This window comes from Gadus morhua, chromosome 7, assembly GCF_902167405.1.
Source record: "Gadus morhua chromosome 7, gadMor3.0, whole genome shotgun sequence".
NCBI classification, from domain to species: Eukaryota; Metazoa; Chordata; class Actinopteri; order Gadiformes; family Gadidae; genus Gadus; species Gadus morhua.
Genome location: NC_044054.1, coordinates 27,534,171 through 27,549,130, shown reverse-complemented (window position 1 = coordinate 27,549,130; position 14,960 = coordinate 27,534,171). Strand labels below are relative to the sequence as shown.

The window sequence follows — 14,960 nt, the reverse complement described above, 5'->3', positions numbered from 1 at the left end:
TGAATGTGTGTCTACGTTTATTTGTGAAGGTGAGCATTGTGTATTTGTGTCGGCGCGTGTGTCTATGTGTATTTGTGTGAACTGTGTGTATGTGTGGGTGGGCTCGAAAGTGCTTCAGTATGTGAGTGTCTGTATTTGTGCGTCTGATTTTATAGCTAGTTGTGCATGTGAGTGCATGAATGTGTGTTTGTGGGTGTGTGTGTGTGCACACACGTGCACATGTGACTGTGGGTGTGTTAGTGTGTTTGTTAGTGTGTCTGTGTATGAGTGTGTGTGTGTATGTAAGCGTGTGTGTGTGTGTGTTTGTGTGTGTGTGTGTGTGTGTGTGTGTGTGTGTGTGTGTGTGTGTGTGTGTGTGTGTGTGTGTGTGTGTGTGTGTGTGTGGGTATTTGTGTGCGTGTGTCTGTGTGTGTGTGTGTGTGTATGTGTGTGTGTGTGTGTGTGTGTGTGTGTGTGTGTGTGTGTGTGTGTATTTGTGTGTGTGTGTGTGTGTGTGTGTGTGTGTGTGTGTGTGTGTGTGTGTGTGTGTGTGTGTGTGTGTGTGTGTGTGTGTGTGTGTGTGTGTGTGTGTGTACTGACTGTAGCCAACAGTAAGCAGTAGTGCAGGTATGAAGATGATGAAGGACAGTCTGAATGTGTTTCCTATGAAGCCCCATAGGCTGCCCAGCTGAAGGTCTGACTGCTGCAGGACACAAAGAACAAAACTAAACTAATTACCACACAATCGTTTCCCATTGATTGATGATCAATAACAGAAGCAATACCCAATGTGTAATACAGTGTGGATCTTGGAGTTCTAGGTCAGAATTTGGTTTTAACAATTCCCCATGACTAATTGATCTAACTTGGACACATGTGTCTTACAAAGATAGGGAAGGAGTAAATAAAAATCGAATAAAAAGCATTCAGATCTTTAATCCTAGCATTGACATTGTTCTCCACCCAGTGACCCTGAAGCTGTCTGTACCTGAGATCTCTTGACAAGAGCGACCACAGGCTCCACCGTGCTGTCCCACGCCTCACCACTTCCGGACTTCTCCGTTGCCTCGGTAATAGTGTCGCCTGGCAACACAAAAAAAAAGTAGACATTTCTTTAGATGTATAAAGTGGTATAAAGTTATATCATTTTATTTTTGGGGATAATGTTTCAGGCATTTATTTGTAAGTTAAGTTGTTTGTTAGACAACACATGCACACAAAATGTGTAAACTTTAACAAGAGACCTATAACATTATTGAATGTGGTCATTGAAGGGTGAAACCATTCTATATTTGTTCAACATGATACATTTAATAATATTTCAAGCTCATCAATATTTTGATAGGCAAATCTAGCAAATGCTTACAATTCCCTCTTTATTCAATAAAATGTCTCTACATTAAATGGTTTGCTTGTTTACCACTACAGATGAATTTGATTAGCTAGCCGTCTAAAAAAGTACCATACAGGGACATCCCCAGTGGGAGTGTGACGAACGGTTACATGTAGTCTCAGCCCTCATTGCTGCGTAACATTTCATAAAGGATCTTCAAAAAAGTCCCAGAATCATACGACTCTTCATAGTAAGTCGAATAACATGTTGTACTTCACATGTGAGAAGTCATTACCTGTTAACAGACACAGCAGGAGCAGGAATCCTGAGCAGGGCACGGCCGTCATTATGTTACGCTCTAATGCTAAAACAACCTCCCAGTCGCACTCAAATACCTCACAATGTCACAGGCTGAGTCATTGAGGGGGAAGCAAACAAACACAGACAACAAGTAACCATACAGTAGCAGCAAGAACCACATGTCCGCTAATTTCCTGTCTTAAACCACATACTAAAACCATTGGCTTACATGCAAAAAGAGATGCTTGTCTGAACACATATGCAAGGCATCAATCAGCAGGAAGGTGCCATGCTCAAGGGGAAGTGCCAAGGGGAACTCATTGAAGGGGGGGTGGAGCGATTGTTGACGGGGGGGGGGGGGGGGGGGGGGTGGAGCGATTGTTGACGGGGGGGGGGGGGGGGGGGGGGGGGAGGGTGAAGCGATTTTTTTTTTTTTTTTTTTTTTTGGCTCTAGGGGGCCCCCCCCGTGGCCCGGGGCCCCCAAACAATTGCAGGGCCCCAGGCAGTTGCCTGGTATGCCTAATGGGATGCGGCGCCTCTGGTTATATCCCATGATGAGGTCAGTTAATTAGATGTTACATATGTGATGAAAGAATGCAAGAACAACATAATCGAGAAATCCAAGTAACATTGAGGGAAGGTCTTTTATTTGAACATTTCTCAATCCAGAATCATCCACCAATTTTCATTACATCAATACGGCCCCTTGTTGTGTTGGTATCCTCAGATATTTGAAACCGAGTCGCTTTAATGATGGCCCCTATCTGAACTGTGTCAACCACACTGAGAGACAGAGGCAGACAGAGAGAGACAGAGAGAGAGAGAGAGAGAGAGGGGGTGAATGATGTGCATTGGTGCCTCTATGTTTTAGTCAGTGGAAAGTGAGGTTGGTCACCCTTGTCACGTCGTCCTTTTGTAGGGGGAAGGACTGGTGTTCTGAAGACACTTAAAAGCAATGACGGCTGTCTGTTTGCCCAACAAATGTATTAAATTGAAACTACCCGCTTCCCTTTCTGTCGTTATAAACGTTCCTTTCCATGAGTCTAGTTTGTTCTTGTTTCAATTAGTTTGAACTCAAATTTCACATGTATGCAGAAAAACATACACTTACTTTCATACACCCTTAGTAACACACAAACACACACACACACCACACACACAAACACACACACACACACACACACACACACACACACACACACACACACACACACACACACACACACACACACACACACACACACACACTCTACAATGAGTTGTCTTCTAGGTCAGATGGTATCCGTCGTCCACTCCACGGTCTCTGCTGTGACCTCATCAATCCTGAGGGACAAAAAGCATCAGACATTTCAGTCATTGTTCTTTAGACAGTTTCTGTGTGTGTGTGTGCATGCAATTTTTGTCTGTACTATGACTGTGTTGTGTGTGTTAGTATGTGTCACACTCACAATTATTCTTCATGTGTGTATGTGAATGTGTGTTTATTTGTGCAGGTGAGCACTGTGTATTTGTGTCGGTGCGTGTGTCTATGTGTATTTGCGTGAACTGTGTGTATTTGTGGGTGGGCTCGAAAGGGCTTCAGCATGTGAGTGTCTGTATTTGTGCGTCTATGTTTATAGGTAGTTGTGCATGTGAGTGCATGAATGTGTGTTTGTGGGTGTGTGTGTGTACGCGCACACGTCTACAGGTGACTGAGGGTGTGTTGGTGTATTTGTTGTGTGTACTGACTGTAGCCAACAGTAAGCAGTAGTGCAGGTATGAAGATGACGAAGGACAGTCTGAGTGTGTTTCCTATGAAGCCCCATAGGCTGCTCTGCTGGAGGTCTGACTGCTGCAGGACACAAAGAACAAACAAATTACTACACAATCGTTTCCCATTGATTGATGATCAATAACAGAAGCAATACCCAATGTGTAATACAGTGTGGATCTTGGAGTTCTAGGTCAGAATTTGGTTTTAACAATTCCCCATGACTAATTGATCTAACTTGGACACATGTGTCTTACAAAGATAGGGAAGGAGTAAATAAAAATCGAATAAAAGCATTCAGATCTTTAATCCTAGCATTGACATTGTTCTCCACCCAGCGACCCTGAAGCTGTCTGTACCTGAGATCTCTTGACAAGAGCGACCACAGGCGTCACCAGGCTGTCCCACGCCTCACCACTTCCTGACTCCTCCGTTGCATCAGTAATTGTCTCGCCTGGCAACACACAAAAAAGTAGCCATTTCTTTGAATGTATAAAGTGCCATAAAGTTTCTTATTTTTATTTTTGGTGATGATGATTCAGGCATTTATTTATCACTGAACTTATTTGTTGGACTACACATACACACAAAACGTGTAAAATTTAACAAGAGACCTATAACATTGAATGTGGTCATTGAAATACTAAAGGGTATAAAAGAGGGCATTTATTAATATTTCAAGCTCATCAATATTTTTATCGAGCAAATGCTTAAAATTCCATCCTCATTCAATAAAATGTCACTACATCAGATTAAATGGTTCACTTGTTTACCACCATGGGTGAATAAGGTTAGCTAGCCATCTCAAAAAGTACCATACATGGACAGCCCCAGTGGGAGTGGGACTAACTGTCCTTACTTAATTGCAGCCCGGTAGGATGATCTAAATGTGATGTATCTCGAGGATAACTATAATTATTTTTTAATAATTATAGCATGGCGGTATCACAGCTGGTGGTAAAAAGTTGTAAAGAACACATTTATAGAGCCTTTTTATAGAACATTAAGCAAAATATCAGAATCCAACAAGACTGGTTCATAATCCATAGCTGTTGACTGGTGGAAACAAGACTGACCAGGATGTGCTTCTGTTGGTCCCGCCTCCGCCGGGTCTGCCTTCGTGGTGTCTGTGAAGCTCTCAGTGAGGACTGGTCGGGCCGGCCTAGCGGCTTGCTCAGGGGCTGCAGGAAACCAGCAAACACACCAGTCATGAATTACATTTAACCATGACAATATCCATCTACTTAAACACACACCCACACAAAGACGCAAACACAAACACAGACACACACACACACAGATACACACACATTCGCTTCTCTCTAGTGCTCACGCTCTCTATCTCTCTCTCTCTCCTTCTCCCTCTCCCTCTCCCTCTCCCTCTCCCTCTCTCTCTCTCTCTCTCTCTCTCTCTCTCTCTCTCTCTCTCTCTCTCTCTCTCTCTCTCTCTCTCTCTCTCTCTCTCTCTCTCTCACACACACATTCACACACACATTGTTTTATCTCTGTGTTTTAACGTTGCCATAATATATTAGATAATACAACATTAAAAAATACATCATAGCACATAATAGGAATACACATGCAGTCCATTAATATGTAAGGATATAATCTCATAGAATGCATACAATACACTACATGGCTTCTTTGTTCGATTGTTCAATAGGGTTTTACGTCTTGCAAAGCCGTCATGTATTTTACCTTCTACTATGATGAGGTGAACTTTGTATATCTGGTCGTTAAACAGGCCGGGAACCTGCACCCTGCAGTGGTAGAAACCAGAGTCTGCCTGTCTGCTGTGGAGGATGGCCATGGAGACGTCCCCCGCTGAGGCCTCCGAGGGCAGGCTGTACCTGAAGGAGTGGAGTCGGATCACACCATATTATTATCATGAGTTTCGCAAATGATAGAGCAGTTGTTGGTGTTTTAGAGCCATCTGCTGGTGTGATTGGGTATTGCAGATCTGCATTAGGTGTATGGGCGGCCGTTGCTAATCAGAACCAGTTGACGTTACATGTGGTAAGTTCGCATTGTAAATAGCTCCCATAGATTTATAAGTTTTAAGATCGAGAATGTATGTTTATTTTATGAACCTCGACATATTAGATGATTGTATATTGTATGATTGATATGTTATTATTGTTTTTATAGTTTGTCACTTGGTAGGGAGTTTATTCACATTTTTAGTTTTACCACATGTTACTGGTTAGCTATGTTGGATGTTCGCTAGCAACACAAGTGTTTTGTTTTACTCGTGCAGATCCTGCTGTACAAATCACAAATAAACCTTGTAAAGAGACCAATGTGTTTGTCCTGTCTTTCAGGTACGTTGCTCCGAAATGTAAATGCAATGTTATAATTGTATTATTTGTATACATTTGATGTGTTTATAGCAGAACCAGTTGACGTGACAATGTGATCCTGCTGTACAAATCACAAATATACCTTTGAAAGAGACCAATGTGTTTGTCCTGTCTTTCAGTCCTTTAGACCCAATCACACCCGTTACACACACGTCTGTCATCAGTTCATCCCCCCATCACGCCACCTATGCATCCATCCATCTGTCCGCCCATCCATCGTTATTTCCATCAATCCATCATCCACCTTCCCATTCATCCACCCATCTATACGCTCATACGTCCATCCGTGCCCTTGTCCACCCATTCACCCATGGATCCTTATCATCCCTCCACCTTTCCCTCTATCCACCCGTCCATCCAACCCCTCTACCCTTCCCTGCACCCATCCCTCAATCAATGCCACCACCCATCCCTCCATCTACCCCCTCTATCATCCCTCCCCCCACCCCTCTCCCTCCACCCCTCTCCCTCCTCCCCCTCCACCCCTCTCCCTCCTCCCCCTCTCCCTCCACCCCTCTCCCTCCTCCCCCTCTCCCTCCTCCCCCTCCTCCCCCTCTACCTGTAGGAGGCTCTGTGTGTGACCTGGACTCCGTTGGTGATGAGCAGGGCGTTGTGGCAGGAGAACATCGAGGGCTTCCCTCGGCCCCAGCACACCCCGCCTTTGCTCTCCGCCTCGGCCGAGCAGGGCAGGGTCACCCGTCGGCCTGCCACGCCCACCACCGTCTCCGTGGCAACGGCGAAAGAGGCTGGGGCGAAAAAGAAAAAAGTGCAATTTTAATATTACAGCTGAACTTCTGGGGACCGATGTTACAGAGCCCGGGACAGACACGTAAAACTATTCTGGGGGTCCTCGCTCCGGAAGTTTGAGTGTCAAACACCTGATTTCCTGCATTCTGGTGAATTTGCATGCACCAATTTGAAACTTGACATAAATTTATGGTGGACATGTTTATTTATGTAAAAGAAAACAAATGCCAATAGGGTCGTATACGTCAATGTCACAGCCAGTCCCAACCCCATACACAATTCATACTTTCACACACGGAAACTGCATAGATTGATGTCGTTGACATTTTCTTTATTTTTGCATATTTCTTTGGGGTGATTTGACCACCCTGAAAAGAGGGTATATTTAATAGGCTACGTTGTGTGTAGTAATGTTGTTGTGGGCTTTTTTGGAATATTTCAAAATGATAACATATTAATAGTATTTGTCAAAAAATGTTAAAATCAAATAGATCAGAGATTGAATTTTATTTATTCCTAACTATATTAATAAATAATACTTTGGCACAATACTAATACTTTCAACCCTACCACCTATACCACAGCCTGTGGCTGGTAACAGGTTTTAAATCATCAATTAATGTTCTTATCTGGAACAGGGTCCTCCCTGGCCGACTGAAAAGCAAGACATTGATTGATCCAAATAGTAAAAGTATATTACGTTTCTCTGACACAGTGCCTCAATAAGAATGTCATATTTCATTGGGTATGAGGCAAAGAAACAACGGTTTTATCCATCCACCGTTCTAGAACACATTCTGTCAGGGCCAGCTTCCTTCAAATGCTCAGAAATTACCATTCACATTTCAGGCTCTGGGCTCATTACATGTTCAACAAAGTTATCCTTGCTTCCAATACTGTCTCACTCCACCTCTGTTTAAAAACAAAAAGGTTTCCACTCTGAAAGGTTTTTTGTTTAAGCATTAGTGTTAGGATGAATCTTCACTAAACTGCACACTCACCGGTCAGGATACAGAGGATGGGGCTCACGGCTGAATGCATGGTTAGTTCTGATTTAGAGAGACTAAGGACAGACAGACAGACCGTCTGAGTCAGACACAACGGGTGGTCAGCTTGCGAAACTGACTTTTTTTGTGATATTTATAGAAAAGTGACGAATTTCTGCTGACACGCAAGATCACCTCAAGTGTTGGATACATCCTCCTTGTTTTCATGGTGTAGTTATTTTAAATCCTTTAAGACATGCATCAATCTTCTAAATTCTAAAGGTTATATTGTTCTGGTCGTCCTGCATTATTTTAAACTGATCAGAACTCTTTTATATCGGAATACTTTGAGTTTACTTACGAGTTTCTCTTAATTGACCCCATCATTTATTTGTATCGAACCAAGTATAATCAATTCTGCATATGGCAGATCTTTTTGTTCTTCTCTTCATCACACTAATAATATAACATTTTCCCTGGTACTTTGTTATTTCATGCATCCAAGCAGAATAAATCCTGCATATGGTCGTTTTTTTTTGTTTTTCTCTTCATCACACTCATAAAATAAAAATATCACCCTGGATCTTTGCATCCAAGCTACAAAAATTCTACATTTCACCTTTACATTCAGGGCATTCAGCAGACGCTTCTTTCCAAAGTGACTGACAATAAGTACATTAGTCAGAAGAAAACATGGCTAACCTATATGATTGGTAAACCCAAAGCCATCGATGTCGCAACATTTGCAGTGGTCTGGGGGAAAAACCCAGAAGCTTTTCATTTATTATTTATAGAGACTGTGGTCATTACAATTTCATTGCCCATGTTCCTCTAGTCGGTGCGGATTGGACTATAAAATATCTGCATTGTTAGAAAACGTAACGTTACACAGACCAGCAGCTCATGCAAAAAATGATGAAGAGCTGTTTACAATTCAGACATATCTTTTGATCCTTAAAGTTTGTCACCCTTGCATCCAGACCAGTCGTTGATATATGATGAATAGATGAGGATGTTTCCAGAATAAGGGGGCATTAATTTTAAAGGATTTTCTTGAAATCAAATGTTTGATTAACACATTTTTTATGTCAAATTTTTGTCTTACTAGTAGCTCAGGCTTTATTTCGTGGCCAGACTCGTCAATGTGAGTCCTCGTACACTAGAGGGAAACACAACACTCTCTCTCTCTCTCTCTCTCTCTCTCTCTCTCTCTCTCTCTCTCTCTCTCTCTCTCTCTCTCTCTCTCTCTCTCTCTCTCTCTCTCTCCGAACCCGTTCCTTCTCGCTAATTTAGATAGGGGACTGATTGTTTTCTACTGACTGTAAGTATTTTGTCTGACGTTTGTCACTGAATGATCGAATGAATGGATGGAGGAATGGGTGGGTGAATGAATGAGGGATGGGGGAATGAATAATAGAGGATGGATGGACGAAACCACTGGCCATTACTTGCCAAGTGTCGAACGGACCCCATCTACAGCCCCGTGACTCTGACCATGCAGAATGATGATGACTATGATGGTTGCCATAATGAAACCTCCTTCTTTTCGTTTATTTTGCCCCTGAGCAAGAATATCTATCCGGCAGACATTATACAGTGTGCGTGTGTTTGTGTTTGTGTGTGTGTGTGTGTAGGCAGTTATCTGAGCCTGCAAAGCATTGATCAAAGGGAAGCTGTGTTTTTGACAGCTATCCACTTTACTGCACTACTTCTTGTCAACGCAATGTCATACTTGGTTTAGGTCGATCGGTGGATGGTAAAGCGCAACATCAATGCAACTTTCGTACCTTTTCCAATCCCTTCCTCCCCCACACCCTCCCCCGTCCTCCCCCTCTCCCCATACACTCCCGCACTCGCTCTTTTTTTTGGAGGTCCACAAATAAAGGTGTTTCACTTCCCTGTCCCTTAGAGGTCGGGGGGGGGAAAAACGCTGACAGCATCTCCACTGCGATAGGCTTCTGCTCTGTCATCGTTAAACCGATGGCGTGTGACTCACGATTCGCTCGGTCGACGACCTCGGACCTAGCGTCAAGGTAATCTGGCTCCGTCTCAGACGCGAGGAGGCCTGCTTATAACCCTGGTGGTTATAGCTTCCCGTGTGGTGGGTACCTAGTTTACCTTGGGTAGTTTGCTTAATCTGGGTACCTGGTCAGGATGTGGCCTATGCTTCCTGCTGAACTGGGATAGTCATATGCCGCCATATTGCCTTTGTTTACCTTCTATTTAGGAAGAGTCTGTAAGGCACATTCATTGGTAAAAAAAAGAACAGTATGTTTGTACTGGCGCATTAACTCAGAGCTAGGCTATGTTATTCAGAGCTAGGTTATGTCGACACATATTAGTGAGCTATGTGTCGACATCGGTTCCAGGGGTCATAGAGGAGGAAGGATGTATGAATAAGTGCCAGTAAAATGGGCATACTTGATGAAGAGAGGAATAGGAGAAAGCTACAGGGCAACTGAATGTTATGCGAAAATGGTCAAGGCTATTTATCTATATTGATTACATCTCTCTCGCACCCGCGCGCTCCCTCGCCCCCTCTCTATCTCTCTCTGCCTCTTTCTCCGACCCACGCACACACAAAACACAAAAAACACACTATCCTGCTTCAGTTCTATCTCATTTTTTTGCTTCCTCTCTCTGTCTATCTCTGTCTCTCTCTCTGTGTCTCTATCTGTCTCTCTCTCTCTCTGTCTCTCTCTCTCTGTCTCTCTCTCTGTCTCTCTCTCTCTGTCTCTCTCTCTCTGTCTCTCACATGTTCATGATAATAATTCTTGATGGCGTTTCGGAGCTCAGCTTGAACCCTGTATTTCTGCGTTGAGGTTCATGCACGCTGGGGTGTGTATAGATATACTATATATGGTATAGGTTTGGATTCGCCGGTTGTCCTCATCAGTGGCTGTACGGCTTGTTTTGCGCTCCATGAGGTTTGAATTATATCTGGTCGCAGTGAATCATTCTTTATTGCTACTCGATGTCCCACAGTGCACTGCTTTTTATTTGTTTGTTTTTACTTTCACTCTCTGGAACTTTAAAGAATAATACTTTGAGATAATGGTCCTTTTTGGTTTCATATTCCTTGTATCTATTTCAGAACCTGCATCAAGGCATATCTGTCCACTGTTCCATAAAGTAGTAAATGGAAAGCTTATACATGCTTAACAATTGCTTGTGCAAGCAGAACAAATGCTGCACATAAGTGTTTGGAATGGGCTTGACTTGTTGTTTTAGTTGTGTGCATAGGGAAAAAAAATACAGAATTTGCTAGTATAAAAAATGGGCATGGGGACAATACCGGTCCGGGATATAAAAGCATCAGAATCGTCTCTCCTGGTTTCACTATAACATCTGAGTATAATTTGTCCAAAATTACGTTTAAACGCTCTGCTGAAGAGCTTTTTATTGTCAGCCACGAATGTCGAATTTCAACAATGGTATTACAGCACTTTCACCATTCAGAAAGAATGTGCATCTGTCAGTAAGGAATCTGTGAATCTAATCATGCTCCTTTATCATAAGACATTCCTTTTAGACTAGAGGATGTGCTGTGAATTCATCTGTGCTTCTATTGAGGTTACTACTCTGGGGGTCGTTGAAGTCTTATGTATGCTATGGCATGCTATGTATGCTATGGCCAATAGCTATGCTATGGCATAGCTATTGGAAACATTGTTATAATTTGAGACTTGTTTAACAATTAGTTCAATTTATGATAATATGATTTACCACCTAGTCCAAGGCTACCTAAGCAAATGCTACAAAACAGCCTGCCTATATGAGCAGAACTATTTAATCACCACATACCTAGTAATGAAAAGACATTTTGTTCAAAATCTTCAATCAGAAAAGTCTTCAATCCACTAATTGAGCAATTAAGTCACCTTATTAACCAATCTCCAATGAAGACTACCTCATTGGCAACATTCTGAATATGGACCTTTCCTGGAAAACATTCTCAGCAGCTATGTCATAATCAAAGCAAACTTGAAATGAGAATGTACGTTTAAAGATAAAACAAAATGGGATATGGTGACATTTCAATAGAAATGTACCAAAAATGTTCCTCCCAAAAAATGGATAGATATAACTAGAATTTGTTTCATCCTAACGAACTGCGAGTGTGTGGTTGCTAAAATGCAGTACGTCAGCGCTAACGTCAACGCTTACGTCACAGCTAACGTCACAGCTAACGTCAGGGCTAACGTCAGCGCCAACGTCAATGCTAGCGTCACCACTGCCTGAACGTCGTCAAAAGTAGTCAAATTCGGCAGGAAAAAACGCCAAATCTGGCAGCACTGCATGCACATCCTCCGCACTCTAACCTCAGCGTAAATCAATGAGAACAACTGAAAACGAAGCCAATATGGAACTTAAACTGTGATTCTGAAAAAAGTTTAAAGGTAATCGAAATTCGGTTTTCAGATTATTTGAACGGTTAGTGTTGAAAAGGTTAATGTTGAAAATTGACCAAGTTACGATGTCTGAAGTAGTTGAAGTGTCAGGCTACGTTTACACGATGACGGTCTGACCAGAAGACGCAAAAGTGGAGTCGCGTCTTCACTTTTTATTCTGCGTTTAGACAAGCGTTTTCGGGAGGAAATCTGCGTGCATACGGTGACGGAAAAGTGTGTGGAATTCGATTGGGTATGCATGCCAGGCGGCTAGGTGGTGCTGTGATACACTATCACACAACACTGCCATGTCTGAGCGCATGCGTAGAATCTTCCTTCTTCTCTTATCCGTGCCGCAAAAACCAAAAAGATCCTTCTCTGTTCAGTAACACTATCTGTACATATCCTGTACATTTCGTGGAAAGACTCCTGTACGCTTGTTAGAGCGTGGGAAGACTGTTTTTTTTTATATTATAATAGCGATTTTATAATGATAAAACGCTGTTTTCGGTGTACCACGCTGTATCGGTGAAGTATCCCTTTAAAGAGCTGGATGTTTTGATAGTCAAACGGTTTCTGTAGCTGAAGGTATGCAGAAGCAATTAACTGCCCAAAAAACAGGCAAACATAATAAAGAAAACTTATGAAGAACAGTAGATGTGCTTGCAGTAGCATCCACACAAATTATGAACAGGTGGAGTCATGACCAAGCAGGTATTTCCTGCTACACAGGCAAAACCCTTTAAGTAGCTATAAAGGATTTACTGTACACGTACGGTTGAGCTTTTTGGTCTCACCACAGAGATGAAGGACGCTTTAGCTGCGAGGTCCGTAAGCTAACTTATAACCTACCTTGTCATAACTAACATATATACTGTATATCATTTGATCTTTTTACTGTTATTTACTGTTTACTGTTGAAGCACTTTGAGTCTGCCTTGTGTATGAAAAGTGCTACATAAATAAAGTTGCCTCGCCTTGCCTAACCTAGACAGGTTTATAGTAATTCCTGTTATTTCCTCACAGGCACTTAACTTACAGTTTGTCCGTCCCCTTTTCACAGAGAAGTGGTGGGCACTCCCAACTATCCGAGAAAAGCTTTCCTAAAGACAACCTTCAAGTGTTTCCTGCTTCTCAGTCTGCTGACCATTCCAATCGGCTTCATATTGGTCCCATTTCCATCCCCTCTATCGAGATATCAGATGTACAATGGATCTGCTGATGGACCTGCCAAGTTTCAAAAGGCCCTCCCCCTTCCTCGGAATGACCCGTTGCGCCTCTCCACTCAGCACAACATGATTTATCCGGGGAACTACCATTTTATCCTGGACGACACCGAGCTGTGTAGGTCCATCCATCCGTACCTGGTTCTGATTGTTCCCGTTGCCCCCGGCAACTGGAAAGCCCGCGACGCCATCCGTAGAACATGGGGCAACGAGACTCACATCCAAGGGGAGCTCATCCAGACAGTCTTCCTCCTGGGCATACCCAATAGTGGCAACATCGAAGTCCTGCAGCGGAAGGTACGCACGGAGAACCGGCTGTACCACGACCTGATCCAGAGCGACTTCATAGACAGCTACCACAATCTGACCATCAAGACCATGGTGATTATGGACTGGCTGGCCTCCCGGTGCCCTATGGTGCCCTACGCCATGAAGATCGACTCAGACATGTTCCTGAATGTGGAGAACCTTGTGAGCATGTTAAAGACCCCCGGCACCCCTACCACGATATACATGACCGGCAGGCTCAAGTATGAAAGTCCTGTTGTTCGCAAAAAGAACAGCAAGTGGTACGTGTCTGAGTATAGCTACCGTGAAAACAAGTTTCCAACCCACCTCGTGGGCATGGGATACGTCTTCTCCCTTGATATGCCCAGAAGGCTTATGGAGATCTCTAAAAGGGTCACTCCCTTTTACGTGGAAGATGCCTATATTGGGGTGTGCATGAAAACATTAGGAATCGACTTCACTCCGCCCCCAGAACGCAATCAATTCAGACTCTACATGTATGAATTCAATCATTGTCATTTGGCCAAATCCATCTGTGCCATCCTCCAAACTCCAGAACAACTGATAAACTACTGGACATCATTAAAGGGGCCTGGCCCGGCCTGTTAGGACATGAGCATCTACACGGCTGTTTAGTGGATAAGTTAAACTTGACTTATAATACCTTACAAACAACAATAAATAAATTCTTCACAATAAATAATCACTTAGTTAATGCTAACTATTATTATTTTGATTAAACTCATGACTTTCCCGGATGTATTGGCTGTCTTATATTTTAAAAAGTATATTTGTATGTCAAACATTATTTTGTAAATATTTTGTAAATAATAATAATAATAATAATACATTTTATTTCAGCGCGCCTTTCATAGCACTCAAGGTCACCTTACAGGGCATTGTTTAAAAAACAAAATCAACAATCATAAAAAACACAGGAACTATGTAACTTTTAAGTCAGGAGATGAGGGAGCTGTACTATGTAATCTGCAAAATCTATCTTTCTCTCTCTCTCTCTCTCTCTCTCTCTCTCTCTCTCTCTCTCTCTCTCTCTCTCTCTCTCTCTCTCTCTCTCTCTCTCTCTCTAATAATACTATTACCTACTACTACGAATAACTGCTAATACTACTACCTTTTCATATCTGTATCTAAATTTACTGTATATTGCTTTGGATAATGATGGGTGGCCTAGATGTTACACCAAATAAATCCACGCTAGATAAAAAAAAAAGCAAAACAAGGGAATGCATATCTATATCTACAGTATATATATATAAATATATATTTATGCAATAGATCACGCCAGGCTGTGGTATGTGCTCATTATACCACTGTTAAGGGGCGTTGTCCGGCCCCGACGCGCAGCGGAGGGCTGGCGACCCCCTTCACAGTGGTATAATGCTATTGCTTTTATACAACGGTTACTGTTGTGGCGAAACGAAAGTCATAGACACACTACATTTAAAAAGAAACCAAGAAAGTCAAAGTAGCCGTTTTATTAAAGACTACCAAAAAGTAGTCCCTCCTGGCTGCCTTCAAAATGCACGACGGTCGCTATGCAACACACTTTAGCGTCCCTCCGAGAGAACGGTTGTAA

General features: G+C 42.6%; 2 protein-coding genes across 5 annotated transcripts in view; one reads left to right on the top strand and one right to left on the bottom strand.

The window, feature by feature from the left end:
- Window positions 1-7,598, bottom strand: part of LOC115546852 (hepatitis A virus cellular receptor 1 homolog) — a 28,728-nt gene extending 21,130 nt beyond the window's left edge. Inside the window, exons 1-7 of one of the 3 annotated variants that reach the window (XM_030360629.1) lie at window positions 7,474-7,598; window positions 6,285-6,471; window positions 5,064-5,215; window positions 4,439-4,543; window positions 3,722-3,816; window positions 3,341-3,443; window positions 2,238-2,935 (exon numbers count right to left, since the gene is read on the bottom strand). In XM_030360629.1, coding sequence (XP_030216489.1) covers window positions 2,862-2,935; window positions 3,341-3,443; window positions 3,722-3,816; window positions 4,439-4,543; window positions 5,064-5,215; window positions 6,285-6,471; window positions 7,474-7,513 — 756 coding nt within the window. In that variant the 5' untranslated portion in view covers window positions 7,514-7,598 and the 3' untranslated portion in view covers window positions 2,238-2,861. Of the gene's footprint in view, window positions 1-2,237; window positions 2,936-3,340; window positions 3,444-3,721; window positions 3,817-4,438; window positions 4,544-5,063; window positions 5,216-6,284; window positions 6,472-7,473 lie in introns of those variants that run through there. The other 2 variants (XM_030360631.1, XM_030360630.1) reach the window with 2 other exon arrangements.
- Window positions 7,599-8,696: 1,098 nt separating this feature from the next.
- Window positions 8,697-14,091, top strand: LOC115547584 (beta-1,3-galactosyltransferase 2-like). Of its 2 annotated transcripts, none has more exons than XM_030361911.1 (2): window positions 8,697-8,779; window positions 12,913-14,083. In XM_030361911.1, the coding sequence occupies exon 2, from the start codon at window positions 13,052-13,054 to the stop codon at window positions 13,970-13,972; it is 921 nt and encodes a 306-aa protein (XP_030217771.1). In that variant the 5' UTR covers window positions 8,697-8,779; window positions 12,913-13,051; the 3' UTR covers window positions 13,973-14,083. The 2 variants fall into 2 exon arrangements, with proteins under 2 accessions (XP_030217771.1, XP_030217770.1); XM_030361910.1 differs by lacking the exon at window positions 8,697-8,779 and adding an exon at window positions 12,612-12,676 and having other exon boundaries at window positions 12,913-14,091.
- Window positions 14,092-14,960: the final 869 nt, after the last annotated feature.

Excerpts from the sequence above, each read along its gene's own strand:
- LOC115547584 (XM_030361910.1), top strand. The coding sequence starts at position 12,654 with ATGAAGGACGCTTTAGCTGCGAG. Across the intron at positions 12,677-12,912 it reads AAGGACGCTTTAGCTGCGAG|AGAAGTGGTGGGCACTCCCA; the intron begins GTCCGTAAGCTA and ends CCCTTTTCACAG.